Raw genomic sequence first — 14,343 nt, 5'->3', positions numbered from 1 at the left:
TTCCTCCTGGGAATTATTCCTCCCTGCTCCCCCCTTTTTTTTATTCTTTTTATTTTCTTTTCTTCTTTCTTTTTTTTTTCTTAAAAACAAAAAGCAAAGGAGTAACCTAACCATGGAGAACCCAATCCATGAACCCACTACCCCCGGGCCCCTTCTTGATACCGCACCCCATTCTGACCGTGCCTTGTTTTTTGACCACTCTTCGGACACTCCTGATGCCCCTGTACCTCTTGCTGGTGCTGTTTCACAACGGACCAACTCCGCCCCTCTACTTCTCAGAAGTCCAAAAAAAACCCCAGTGCTCAAATCTTCGTTGCCCCTTCCTTCCCTTCTTCCACCTCCGCACTTTACCTTTCCAGTCTCTGTACCTAGTTCTTCCCCTCTATCTGGCTCTCTTACAAGTGTGGAGGTTCACCCTCCTCCTCGTACTATGCCTTCCACCCCCGTCCCCTCCCAAGTTTCTCCCTCTTCTGCCACCTCCCAGGTTTCTGCCTCTTTTGTCCCCTCCCACGCTTCTTCTCCAGTCCTCTACACTCTTTCGTCCCCCCCCTACTTTGGTACAGTCCATTACTGTCCCAATCTTTACTCACTCTCCTCCTTCTACCTCCAATATTGTCTCCCATACATCTTTGAATTCAGAAACACTTGAAGCCATTTCAGAATATATTGCAGAGACTAAACCTTCAATGGACACTGATTCACTTCCTGTTCCTTCTCTTCCCTCTCCTCCATCTCCACAACTCCACTCTTCGCAACGCTCCGTTCCTTCGCTACTTGAACGCCTTCCAATGCCACCACACGTTGACTTTTCTAACCCCTCTAGTCCGTAGGTGCCCTTCCCTACGGATTCCTGGTATTTTCTTCATTGCCAATCATGGCCTATTTACAGTGGAATATCCGCGGCCTCGGGTAATCGGGGTGAGCTTCAGATGTTGCTTTCCAGGTTTTCCCCTGTTGGTGCTTGCTTACAAGAACCAAAATTACACTCAGCTGTTTTCCAACCTCTCTCAGGCTATAATTTATTGTATTCTTCGGATCCTTTCTCAGATGGGACCTTTAATGAGAGTGCTCTTCTTCTACACAATGATATTCCGTACTGTCAGCTATTTGTCCATACCTCGCTGCATTACACTGCAGCCCGTATCCACTTGAATATGTGGTATACAGTATGTTCTTTATATCTCTCTCCTTCTCAAGCATTTTCTATCCCAGATTTTGCTTTTCTAGTTTCATCCTTACCACTGCCACTTCTGTTACTTGGTGATTTCAACACCCACCATTTCCTCTGGGGAGGGGGTCACATTGTGACTCACATGGCATCCAGTTGGAGGCTTTTCTCGCCTCTCACCCCCTCCATGTTTTAAATACGGGTACTCCCACCCATTTTGATCCTCGTACTCGTACTCTCTCTTGCATCGATCTATCAGTCTGCTCTTCCTCCACTGCACTAGACTTCACCTGGTCTGTTCTACCGGACTTACATGACAGCGATCATTTTCCTATCATTCTTACTTCACCTTCCTATTCACCACCTTTCCATAGCCCTCGCTGGCAATTTGATTGGGCAAATTGGGACCTTTACTCGAAACTCACTGCTTTTAGTGACGTTCCTTCTTCATCCTCCATTGATGAGCTCCTACACCTCTTCTCGACGTCAGTTTATGCCGCAGCTTCTCATTCTATACCCCAAACCTCAGGCAGGCGTTCTCAGAAGTGCGTGCCTTGGTGGTCTCCTGCTTGTGCTCGTGCAGTACGTTTGAAACGCGCTGCATGGGGCAGGTACCGGTACAGTAGAACCGATGAGAGACTTCTTGATTTTAAGCAGAAGCGTGCGATCGCTTGCTGTGTCATCTGTGACGCTAAACGCACTTGCTGGCGAGACTATGTTTCCACCATCACCTCTGCTTCCTCTGAGTGCAGTCTGGAAAAAAGTGAGGAAATTGAGTGGTAAATACTCTCCTGACCCGGCTCCTGTTCTACGGGTCGCTGGTGTTGATGTAGCAAACCCTCTTGACGTTGCCATTGAAATTGGCACTCATCTGGTCCGTATTTCCCGGGGGCTCCATCTATGCCCCTCGTTTCTTTCCTCAAAGTCTGCCAGAGAGTTAGTACCCTTGGACTTTTCTTCTCTCAAAGAAGAACAGTATAATGTACCTTTTACACTTCAGGAACTGGAGGCAACGCTCTCGGCTTGCCGATCATTGGCAGCTGGGCCTGACGACATTCATATTCGTATGTTACAACATTTACATCGGTCAGCCCTTGTAGTCCTCTTACACCTCTTCAATCTTATTTGGGCACAAGGAGCTCTTCCCCAGTTGTGGAAATCTGCCATTGTTCTCCCTTTCCGCAAGCCGGGTACTACAGGACATGATGCCTCCCACTATCGTCCCATCGCTCTTACTAGTACAGTTTGCAAAGTGATGGAACGTCTGGTAAATCGACGTTTAATGTGGTATTTAGAGACACACAACAGTCTCTCCGCTAGTCAATATGGCGTTCGTAAGGGCCATTCTACCATAGACCCCTTACTACGCTTGGATACGTATGTTCGTAATGCCTTTGCGAATAATCACTCAGTTATTGCCATATTTTTTGACCTTGAGAAGGCATATGACACAACTTGGAGGTATAATATTTTGGCCCAAGCCCACTCCATAGGCCTCCGAGGCAATCTCCCATCCTTCCTTAAGACCTTTTTAACTGACAGACATTTCCGTGTTCGAGTCAATAATGTGCTTTCCCCGGACTTCATCCAAGCTGAAGGAGTCCATCAGGGATGTGTTCTGAGCACAATGCTTTTTCTCCTTGCTATAAATGATTTGGCCTCTGTTCTTCCACCCAATATTTGGTCATCACTCTATGTTGATGACTTCGCTATTGCTTGTGCAGGCGCTGACTGTCATCTTATTGCCGTTTCTCTCCAGCATGCAGTCGACCGTGTTTTCACTTGGGCCACCACGCATGGGTTTAAATTTTCCAGTACCAAAACTCACCAGATTACCTTCACTAGACGCTCTGTCCTCTCCGATCATCCTTTGTATCTCTATGGCTCCTGTATCCCCGAACGTGATAGTCAGGTTTCTAGGCCTTCTCTTTGACCGTCGGTTATCCTGGAAACCTCACATTACCTCTCTGAAGGCAACTTGTCACAGCCGGCTAAACCTTAAAACCCTTGCTCATCTTTCCTGGGGAGCTGATCGTCAAACTCTGCTTCGCCTACATTCAGCCCTCGTTTTATCGAAACTCGATTATGGTGACCAGATTTATTCAGCTGCCTCTCCTGCTACTCTCTCTAGCCTTAACCCCATACATCACCACGGATTACGTTTATGCCTTGGTGCTTTTCGCTCTTCCCCTGTTGAGAGCCTCTATACAGAAGCGAATGTTCCATCCTTGTCTGATCGCCGTGATGCCCATTGCCTTCGCTACTATGTATGCTCTCACGATCTCCACAATCCTTCCATTTATAGAATGGTCACTGATATTAGTAGACATTCTTTATTTGTTCGCCGCCCCTGTTTGCTCCGTCCCTTTTCTCTTCGCCTACATTCGCTCTTGTCTTCCCTTCAGTTACCACCTTTATATGTTCATGTAGCATCTCACTTTTCCCTACCCCCCTGGGAAGTTCCAGCTGTTCGGGTCTGTTCTTTCTCGAAAGCCCAACTGCCTACGGTGGCTTCCCGCTCTCTTTTTCTTGATCACTTCCACTCTCATTCTCATGCCATCGCTGTGTACACAGATGGCTCTAAGTCTTCAGACGGCGTCAGATTCGCAGCAGTTTCCGGACAGCGTCGTGCGGGGGCATTTACTATCTTCAGCTAGCATTTTTACTGCTGAATTGTATGCCATTCTTGCAGCACTTATTCGTATCGCATCTATGCCTGTGTCATCATTTGTGGTAGTCTCAGACTCCCTTAGTGCTCTACAGGCTATACGAAAATTTGATACATCTCACCCCCTAGTTCTCTGTATCCAACTTTGGCTATGCCATATCTCTACCAAACATAAACATATTGTTTTTTGTTGGGTCCCTGGTCATGTCGACGTACAGGGCAATGAACAGGCAGACACTGCTGCGCGGTCAGCAGTATATGACCTACCAATTTCCTATAGAGGTGTTCCATTTCTGGACTATTTTGCTGCAATAGCTACCCACCTTCATACCCGTTGGCAACAACGTTGGTCAACTCTGCTCGGTAACAAACTTCATTCTATTATGACTCAAGAAATCGTAATCGATTTGCAAACAAACCATACCCCCGGCCGGGATTGAACCCGCGGTCATAGAGTCTCAAAACTCCAGCCCGTCGTGTTAGCCACTAGACCAGCTAGCCACAATAAGATTCATCCAACTAGGTATATTTCTACACCATAGGAAGGTTAGCACAGGCACCTCTGTGACCACAAATGCAAGTTTTTACAGACGAATCTCCAGCTAGCGTGGCCGTGACGAACTTTAGCTCAAGTCCCTTCACTGACGGCAATGAAGGGACTTGAGCTAGAGTTCGTCACGGCCACGCTAGCTGGAGATTCGTCTGTAAAAACTTGCATTTGTGGTCACAGAGGTGCCTGTGCTAACCTTCCTATGGTGTAGAAATATACCTAGTTGAATGAATCTTATTGTGGCTAGCTGGTCTAGTGGCTAACGCGACGGGCTGGAGTTTTGAGACTCTATGACCGCGGGTATGGTTTCATTCTATTAAACCGAGCATAGATTACTGGCCGTCTTCTTGTCATCAGTGCCGAGGTTGGGAGACCACTCTCTCCCGCCTTCGCATTGGCCACACTCGTCTTACCCATGGGTATCTCATGGAGAGGCACCCTGTTCCTCTCTGTGAGCAGTGTCAAGTTCCCGTATCGATTAGCCACATTCTGTTAGACTGCCCTATCAACGAGCACGCAGAATTTACCTCCGTCGTCGTCTCCACTCTACTACTCTCTCTTTACCTTCCCTTCTTGCTGATGGACCCTCCTTTAATCCTGACTCTCTCATTGACTTCTTGACAACGACTGATTTACTCCACAAACTCTGATGATGATACCTTTCGCACTCCCCTCAGCCCTTTCTAGCTCAGTCTCTTGCTGCCCTTTACCCTTTCACCATCCACTGCCCCGCTGTTCTCCGTAACCTATTACTCATCCATCTCCCTTTTACCACCTGATACCCTTGCTTCCTTCCTGCCCTGCAGTGCTGTATAGCCCTTGTGGCTTAGCGCTTCTTTTTGATTATAATAATAATCAGGCTTAATTCAGGAAACTGGAGCACAGATACAATACCCTATATCAAAAGGTCCTCACGAGCATCAAGGAACCTCCCTTGAGGGACCCATATGCTTAAATATTTTCATTTAACATTTCCACACCACCCATGAGGTAGTTATACTTTTTAACATATTCCCAGTAGGTATAATTTACTGCTATGGTTCACTTAGATTGTCATTTGGAATCCTATTGTCATGGTTAATTTTAATTTTGACTTGCACTTAATAATTTTTGACTGGTTTAATGTCACTGTCACTCTTTGAACCAGAGTTATATTGAGATTTAAATTGTTAATCAAGAAATTATGGATGTTTTTGAGAGGTATGGATATGGTGTGTGTTACAGACTTTGTGTGTATGTACAGGTCTCCCTCCACATTCATGAGTTACACTTTCGTGGGCTTCAAACTTTCGCGAATGCCCAGCCGCCCAGTCATATTTAAAATATGTCATTACATATGTTAGGAATTGTGGCAATGGCAGTTTGTTTGGAGATAGGACAGGATAGTCCTTCAATATGACACTAATATCAACTCTATCAAAATTCATCTAATACGACATAAAAAACAATATTAATAGCATAGAAACATGACATATACTTTAGAATGAATAAAATGTATCATTATGTCACGAGTGTTGTGTGTGGTTGTTGTTGGGTGTATAAGGGCCACTGAGAGCATAAGCCTTACATAGTGGTGGTGAAGGCCAACAGAGATCACGGTGTTGTCAGTCGCCCTATATAACTCCAACACATTGGAGGAGTTAGGTTCGTGCTGTCCTTTTTCTATCGATTAATCGCTTAACTTACTTGCTACACTGTTAATGCTACACTTTATCACTGGCTGGCGCTATAGCCTTTATCGACTCGGGCTGCTTTAGTATTGTACATATCGCAGAATCACTGAAGAAGGCATATTCTCCCATCTCTCTTCCTCCTCCACTTTGGTACTCTGCTATGAATTCTTTCTTGAATTCTATAGTCTTTCTCATCTTCTTTACCAAAGGGCTGGCACTAGTACAATATTTTATGATGTTTTCATGTTTTATGATTGTCCATGGTTCAATAGGTTAAGGAAGCAGTATTGTTAGGCTAAGTAAATGCTATTATTATATTTCCCTACAATATATTTGTGCACCAAACATTCGTGAGAGTCTTGATCCCCTAACCCTCGTGAATGTGGAGGGAGACCTGTATGTGCATTTTTATGTGGATGAATGTGTATGGATGTACATAGGAGGAAATGGATATGCAGAGTATGAAACATGTGCACTGTTCAGTTATTTTGCTGGATGTATAAACATGTAACATAAGTGTGGTCAAATGCATGTATGTATGAGATAGATTGATGTGTTGAGAGGTTAACTAACTGCCAAAAATAATTATGTAAATAGTAGTGACTTACATACCAAAATGTGCTCTGATCTAGGTTTTTTCCTCTCTAACTGCATTAAAGTTTGCTTAGTTTGTTTGTCATATTGCAAAGATATCAGTGGAACAAAGCCATAATAAAGACTGGTTTTGTCATCTTATTTTCATTTTACAGGTCAGGTGAATAATAATACAGTACTGTAATGAATAAGTTAAAAAAAAAACAACAACAAGAAAGGTTGACAACTAATCCACAAATTTTTGGCCTATCCTGAACCATTATCAGTTTGTAATAGCACTGACTGAAATGTCTATTTTCCATTTGCAACTTGCATGTTAATAATCATTGTTAGTAACTGTAGTACTAAACTTGTTGGGGGCAGATAAAAACTCAGTACAGGTACAAGATCTGAGATGCCGTATCTCCTTGCATTGGTCTACAGTATTTCACTTTATGGTTTTTGGGATGCTGAAAGTGAATATGACCATAATAGCATTTAACTAGCCAAAGGATATTGTATATATATTTTGAACAATTATTCATTGTGGCTATAGAAAACTGTATGTATGTTTAAACAGTTATGCATTTTGAGTTGCAATCAAGAGCCTTTTTTTCCCCTGTACGGTTTATGTTAATCCTTAAACTGTCCAAACAGATCAACGTTCGCTCGCATAGCTCTCAGAACGTAGATCAACATTTTGTTTTTTTACATAAAACATGTAAAATCGAACGTAGATCTATGTTCGGAGTGCTACGCAAGTGAACGTAGATCTACGTTTGGACAGTTTAAGGGTTAAAGATAACAGCAACTGGCCAGAGCCTATATCTTTATAAACAGAGCCAATTTGCAGTTTTAAGCATCATTTCTGTATTCAGTGGCCCAAAGTTAGTAATGAATGACTAATTTAATTTTCAAGATCATTGTTGCTATAGACCAGTGTTATTAGTTGAAAAATTTCATTTTTATAGCACAATGTAAAAAATTTAATTGCAGGTGCCCTTTAATGAATTTTGCAAACCTAGGAATAAAAGTTAGAATATATATATAGCATATTAACATTTTTGCCAGATAAATTAGAGGTAAAGCATCTTAGAGCTGCCCACTTTGTCTTCCGAGTCATTTATTACATGATGGTTCTACTGTATTAACAGTTTAATTAATTTGAGAAGATTATATGATTGCTGTAATCCTTAAATTGTACATGCTGGTAATGTAGATCTAAGGCTATTGGGGAAACTGTATGCCATACATATCTTCAGTTGTATGGATAACTGTTTACTACATCTATGGCTATATGGGCAACTATTTATCAGACACATCTCAAGTTGTTTGGGCAACTGTTTACCATCTAGATGTGTGGCTAGATGTAGAAATGTTAACCACATAGATATAGGTGTATGAGACTATTTACCAGATCTACAGTTAGGTGGGGAACTTTTACCATATTTACAACTAAGTGGGGAACTGTTTACCTTAGATCTGTGGCTGTATAGAGAACTGTTGACCATATATCTACAACCAAGTGGGGAACTATTTATCACATTTACAGCTATATGGGGAACTGTTCACCATAGATCTATAACAAGATGGAGAACGGTTTATCGCAGATCTATGAACTGCTATACTGGGAATTATTCATAGTTACAACAGGGTGTGGAATTAATTACCATTGTTTCAAGAACGTTGCACAATGAATTACAAAAATTAACCATAGAGGGGTGGAAGATAACATGTTAAAACAAAAGTCTATAAATTCAATGTGTGAATGTTATCTTTTTATCATTGAAAAAAAAAATGGCTTAATATTTGCTTAAGTAAGGTGGGTAAAGAAGGAAGGGCACGATACCGTGACTAGTTAATGCTTCAAGTTGGACCGAAATGTTGTCATAAGTTTCATTCTATGTGCAGGTATGTACAAGGGGATAGCTCAATGTTGAAGAATTCTTGATCCAAGGAATGTGGAAATGCCCTTCCCTAAGAGCTGTATGACCCATACAGGTTTAGTATTTCCCCCATGAATATAGTAATAAATATAATAAAGAATAATGTTAGATTATGTGAAGATGTCAGTCATCTTGATAAGCTTCATCTTTACCTCAACTACATAGATGCTAGGACCTCACTGAGGTGTTTTGCCATTTATACATTTTTATGAGAAACTTTTCTACATAGCAGATCATTGTGCCAAACTAGATTATGTACAGTATACTAAATGCAAATTGATGTGTACTTGACTACACACCAACCTTCATTTACATCATGCTAATGTGAATGGAGATATGATAATTACTAAAGTACTGTATGACAGAAAATGTGCAAGCTTATACTATATACAGAAAAACTTGTATTTGCGAAACTGGCATTTTCATGACCCAACAATTCATATCATATTCCTATGTAATTCCCTGAAAATGTGTCATTTCTTGTTGGTAGCGAGGCCTGGTCTCAGACCAGGCTGCATTGGCATTGACCCCTGAAACCCTCTCCAGGTAGTACGTGGTAAGACTTGAGGTAACTAGTGCACCAGTCACAACCTTGGTACATACATGTAGATGTGGTCAGCAGTAGTTAGTCATTGGGACTTACACTTTCCGTTAGATAATACAAACGAGTGGTTGTGTTGGAGAGAGAGACAGAGAGAGAGAGAGAGACAGAGAGAGAGAGACAGAGACAGAGAGAGAGAGAGAGAGAGACAGAGAGAGAGACTATAAATGACACTGAGTTGTTTTCTTTAGTATTTCTGTGGGTAACTTGGAGATGTATGGAATGTTGCCTATTTTTTACATATGTTATTCAGTTCGTATAGTGTGCTTTTACAATGCATACTGGTTTTCAGGAATGTAAAAGTTGCTTTTTGTGAGTGTTCTAGATCTTCAGCAATGTCCATAAAAATTGAATGCATTATACAGATGTCTTTGCTTAGCTTAATTGTACTGTATAATGCCATTTAAATTTGCTATTAAATGCAAAAGGCAACAATAACTTGAAATAGATGAGCTGTAATAAGAATTTGTGCTTTTATCAGTACAGATGATCAACAATTGTGTAGTCCAAGATTATTATTTACAGGTGGTGTATTATTATTTTCATAGGTATTAAAATATAGATTGTTGACTTACACAAGAAATAGTTATGGTAACTTATTCTTGAGTCCCGTAGCTCAGTTGTAATGTTGAGCTTATAACTTGGGCTTGGATTCAAAACACAGGCAACTCAAGATGTATGGGCAAGTCTCCTTGAACCTGCTGCCTGTGTTCATCTAGCAGTAAAGAATAAAAAGGCACAATAATGAGACTAGAACAGTACACAAATAACTTGCACATTGGAGAATGAAACTTCTTATGACATTTTGGTCCAACTTGGATGCTTAACTAGTGTTACTGGTTAACTGTCCAGATAGGATTGAAATGTTGTGATAAGTTTCATTCTCCCATGTGCAGTTTTATTTTGTGTATCTAGCAGGAAATAGGTACATGAGTATTATTAAACTGTTGCTGGCTGCATCCTGAGAAAGGACAGAAATACGTAGTACATTACCTGCCTGTCTTGGGTTAATAACCAAAGAATGCTTTCTGTGGAACTTATAAGAATAGATTAAACAACTGAAAAAATAGATTAACAAAGTGTATTGCTTAGCATTATTGTGATAATAGAGTTTGCAGTTTTGTAAATCATCAACCTGCCAAGTACAATACCATACGTACTTAAAAATACACAGTTGTCTATTCTTTTATCATTTTGACTTCACACATACCCACTCTTCTGGCTTAACACACACACACTACCACTAACCCTTTCTTCTGGTTTAATACAGCCTCTCCTCACTTAGCAACGTACTCGTTTACTGACGACTTGGACTTACGTCAAGCTCTGTGACCAGTATGCGTACCTAAATAATATATATTAGAGCTGATTTCCTCTATTCTGTTTATTACAATATACAGTAAACTACTGTATAAACATTTAAAAATATACCAGAAATGTTATAAATGGTGCAAAGGTGACAGTAAAATAATATAAGATGGTTGACACAAACCCACTACCATTATAGTATGCTCCTCACTTAGTGACTAATTCGTTTACCAATGTGGTCTTACATATGTTTTACCACTGACCCAGTCTTCTAGCTTGATATATACATTTTAGCATTAGCCCTTTCTTCTGATTTGATATATGCATTTTTAATACCTTTGGCCATTAACTTGTATTTGCTGTCTTTTTTTTTTTTTCTTAATCATGCTTACAACACTGCCTATCAGTACCATATTCAATTTGTAAATTTCTTTGTGAAAAAGCACTAAACCTGTTAGGATCATACTACACTGAAAATTAAATTGATTAAGAAATAACAATGCTATTTAAACCAAAGGAAGTACTGGGCTCTTTGTTCATGTAGAGTTACCCGACAAGTCTATAGTTTTTCACCACCATGTACACTTCAGAGTCAAAGTTATGTTAGGACAATGAAGGTTGTGTCTGGAATATAATTTTTGTAAAGGTTTCTATTGTCTTTTCTAAATATTCTTTCAAGATCTTTTATTACGTAACTCATATGCCCTGAAATTTTCAAAAGTATTATTGTACTTATTTTTTTTTATACAAAGGGTGTGTAAAAATTATTATCCACTCCAAAATGTTATGCTTTACATTGTGACCTCTGACATAATGTAAATATCTCAATTAATCCCATCTTCTGTATGTAGAACAAAGTCAAGCAACATAATACTGTACTATACGTACTATCATTAGCAAATTAGAATATGACTGCATTATTCTCGTGGATTTAGAGGCGAATTGATGAACAGTGCATAAAAAAGACAATTGACAAGGCAAGCATCTATGTAGTACTCAAGTCCTGTCAGGTGAGTGCGAAGCTGAAATCTATTTATTTTGCACTTTGGCAGGACTACTGGTCTTTTCTTTACCTTACAAACATGCAAGATGTAAAGTAACTTTTGCAGACTTCTGCTTGCATTTAGTATACACTAATCTTTACTTGTGTGAATTTAAAATTTTTAATTCTGCAGTATTTCTTTTCCTGTTGCTTGATCTAAGAATGGGCTGCGAGGCTGATGATATAATAGGTTTCTTCTCTCTAATAGTGTCTTTTAGCTCTAAGTCCGTTTTTCATTACCCCATAAATTTGTATATTTTCGTTTTTTAATTTGTTCATGTCTATTCCCTCCCATCTGTAGCTGCCAGGTTAATCAAGCAGGCAAATGGCTCAAATTCATGGTTCACTATATCAAAACCTGACAGATAAGGTTGACCTTGCACACTTATTCATGCCACAAGGATACAACTAAGTGGAGTGCTCACTGGCTGCTTCCTGAGGGTATATTGCATATGCAGTAGTGACTTTCTCAAAGAATGTTGCCACTGCCAAAATGCTCTCCATGTTGAAATTTCTCAAATACTTAATCAAGAATGCAACTGAAAACTACAAGTCCTTGAAAGCTATAGACAGCAGAGAGACTGACAGGTGAAACATCGTACGATAACCTCAGCACACCACCACCTCTTAAGCCAACATGATGAGACACCTGACCTAATGACATCAAGCCCCCACTTCATCCGTCTCCACCACACCTTCCAACACCTCTAACTCGCTGTGATGGCGTATACAAGTTTGTGTTGTGTGTTCCTTTGTAGAGCTTTATAAAGCTCACACTTATGAAACATTATCTGAAAAAATATCACCTTGCTATGTATCACTGTAGTCTTTAATCTTAATGCACTACAAAGTCCTGAGATACCCAGCATAATTAATTAATTTTTTTCATAAACCACTGAATTAATATACTCTATATCATTTCTAATTATATACATAGATGACATACAACCTGTAGTTGTATTGAGTAGTGCTCGATGAGTCTCCAACAAGTAAGGCCATCAATGTACAATTTCATACATTATGTAAAATATTCTGTACACTAAACATCTACCTGTAGATACTTCATATATCAGCATTTTTGTTACAGGTCAGAAACCTACCCCAATTTTGTAGTATGTACTGATATTTAAAAAATAATCAGGTGTAAATAAACATTACATTATTGTCTTACTATCCTTAAGTATATTGATTAATAAGAATGGTTAGAAAGTTTCTGGAAAAGGTGACCTCAAGGATTGTCACCATGGTCTACTCCCAGACCAGCTCCTGTCAATAGCCTTACTCATGAGTGTTGGTGCTCACTGCTAGCAGTTCTGTGTAAGCCCACAACCCAACTGATCAGAACCTTATAAAGATCCTCCTTGATAGTCCCCTCAATGAAGGTTCCTTGAGTTGGTGAGGGACTCTTGTTCTAAAGAATTGGAGCTGTGCTCCAGCTCCTTGAACTGAACCTGACTGGCTTCCATTCCTCTAGATGCTGTATGACCAACATGGATTGAGCATTCCTCCTCCCAATGTAATAATACATCCTGAAGGAAGAGTTCTATTACTGAGTGATGACCTTTTATATGTATATAGTTAGATGTTACCAAGTGGAGACTCAACAATTACAGGCCAGTTTCTAACTTCCTCTATCTAAAAAAAAATTAAAAAATAATGGAAAAATGTATGTACTGTCTTTATAACCAAACAGTTCAGTTTCATGACATGTTATTTAACATGATGCTAATTTATATACATAGATGGAATATGAATGTCAAATATTATATCTCGTGCATGTTTATCCAGATTTCAATCAGTATTCCTACTTGTGCACCTCCTGTCACAACCCCCATTCTTCCCCTTCGCCCCCTGCACACAGATGCAGCAGTCTCCCACCATGGCAGAGTGACCCAAAGATAACATTCACCACCATTTATTCAGTCTGTCTTTCCAGATGTGTAATATCACTGTTCATATTACCCTCTGCAACATCACCACCCCTCCTTTGGTTTTACCTGGAGAGGGTTTCGGGGGTTAACACCCCTGTGGCTCGGTCTGAGACTAGGCCTCATGGTGGATCAGCGGTCTGATCAACCAGGCTGTTACTGCCGGCCACACGCAAACTGACATATGAACCACAACCTGGTTGGTCAGGTACTGACTTTAGGTGCCTGTCCAGTGCCACTATACTTCACACTTCTAGAACTGCAACATTACCTGTGGAGGAATTTACCTCCAATGGGGGGGGGGGGTCAACCCCCTTGGAGGTAAATTCCCTCCCAGTCACCTTCTTGCACTGGAAAGCAGGAGGGGTCATGACACCCCCCGACCTTGTTGGATGAAAATTCCCCTTACATCACTACCCCTCTTTCACAGTAGGCTCTGTACTTTCCATTTCCAGAACTCAAGTCTGGCTAACTAGTTTCTGTAAAAGTTACTTTGCTCACCTTCCAACAACACTACATTACAAGCCATTTACATTTATTTGTTCCTATTTAAGTCTCCTACACATCTCATGGGTATCTCGTGAAGAGACGCCCACTGTCAGATTCCAATTTCAGTGTGCCGTATTCTATTAGACTCCCATTTACCAATGAGCATGCAAAATTTACCTCCGATGTCATCACCACTAACACAATTACTTATCTTCCCTCCTTGCTGATGGCAAGCAGGGAAGATTTATTACACAAACTTTGATTATACTTCCTTTAGCACTCCTCCCTGCCCTTACTAACTCTACCTCTGTTATACTTTCCACCCTTGTTATTCTCAGATCAACCATATTAAACTGTTACACCCTGCAGTATTGTATGACCCTTGTGGGTTTAGCAC

General features: G+C 40.5%; 1 protein-coding gene across 2 annotated transcripts in view; it reads left to right on the top strand.

Moving 5' to 3' along the window:
• Positions 1-12,686, top strand: part of ema (C-type lectin domain containing ema) — a 65,031-nt gene extending 52,345 nt beyond the window's left edge. For both annotated transcript variants that reach the window (XM_053792832.2, XM_070098705.1), the window contains exon 20: positions 11,831-12,686. In XM_053792832.2, the coding sequence (XP_053648807.1) occupies positions 11,831-11,842 (12 nt within the window). In that variant the 3' untranslated portion in view covers positions 11,843-12,686. The remainder of the gene's footprint in view (positions 1-11,830) is intronic.
• The last annotated feature ends 1,657 nt before the right edge of the window (positions 12,687-14,343 follow it).

The sequence above is a fragment of the Cherax quadricarinatus genome, chromosome 64 (assembly GCF_038502225.1).
Source record: "Cherax quadricarinatus isolate ZL_2023a chromosome 64, ASM3850222v1, whole genome shotgun sequence".
Taxonomy (NCBI): domain Eukaryota; kingdom Metazoa; phylum Arthropoda; class Malacostraca; order Decapoda; family Parastacidae; genus Cherax; species Cherax quadricarinatus.
This window is presented reverse-complemented; position numbering and strand designations above follow the sequence as displayed.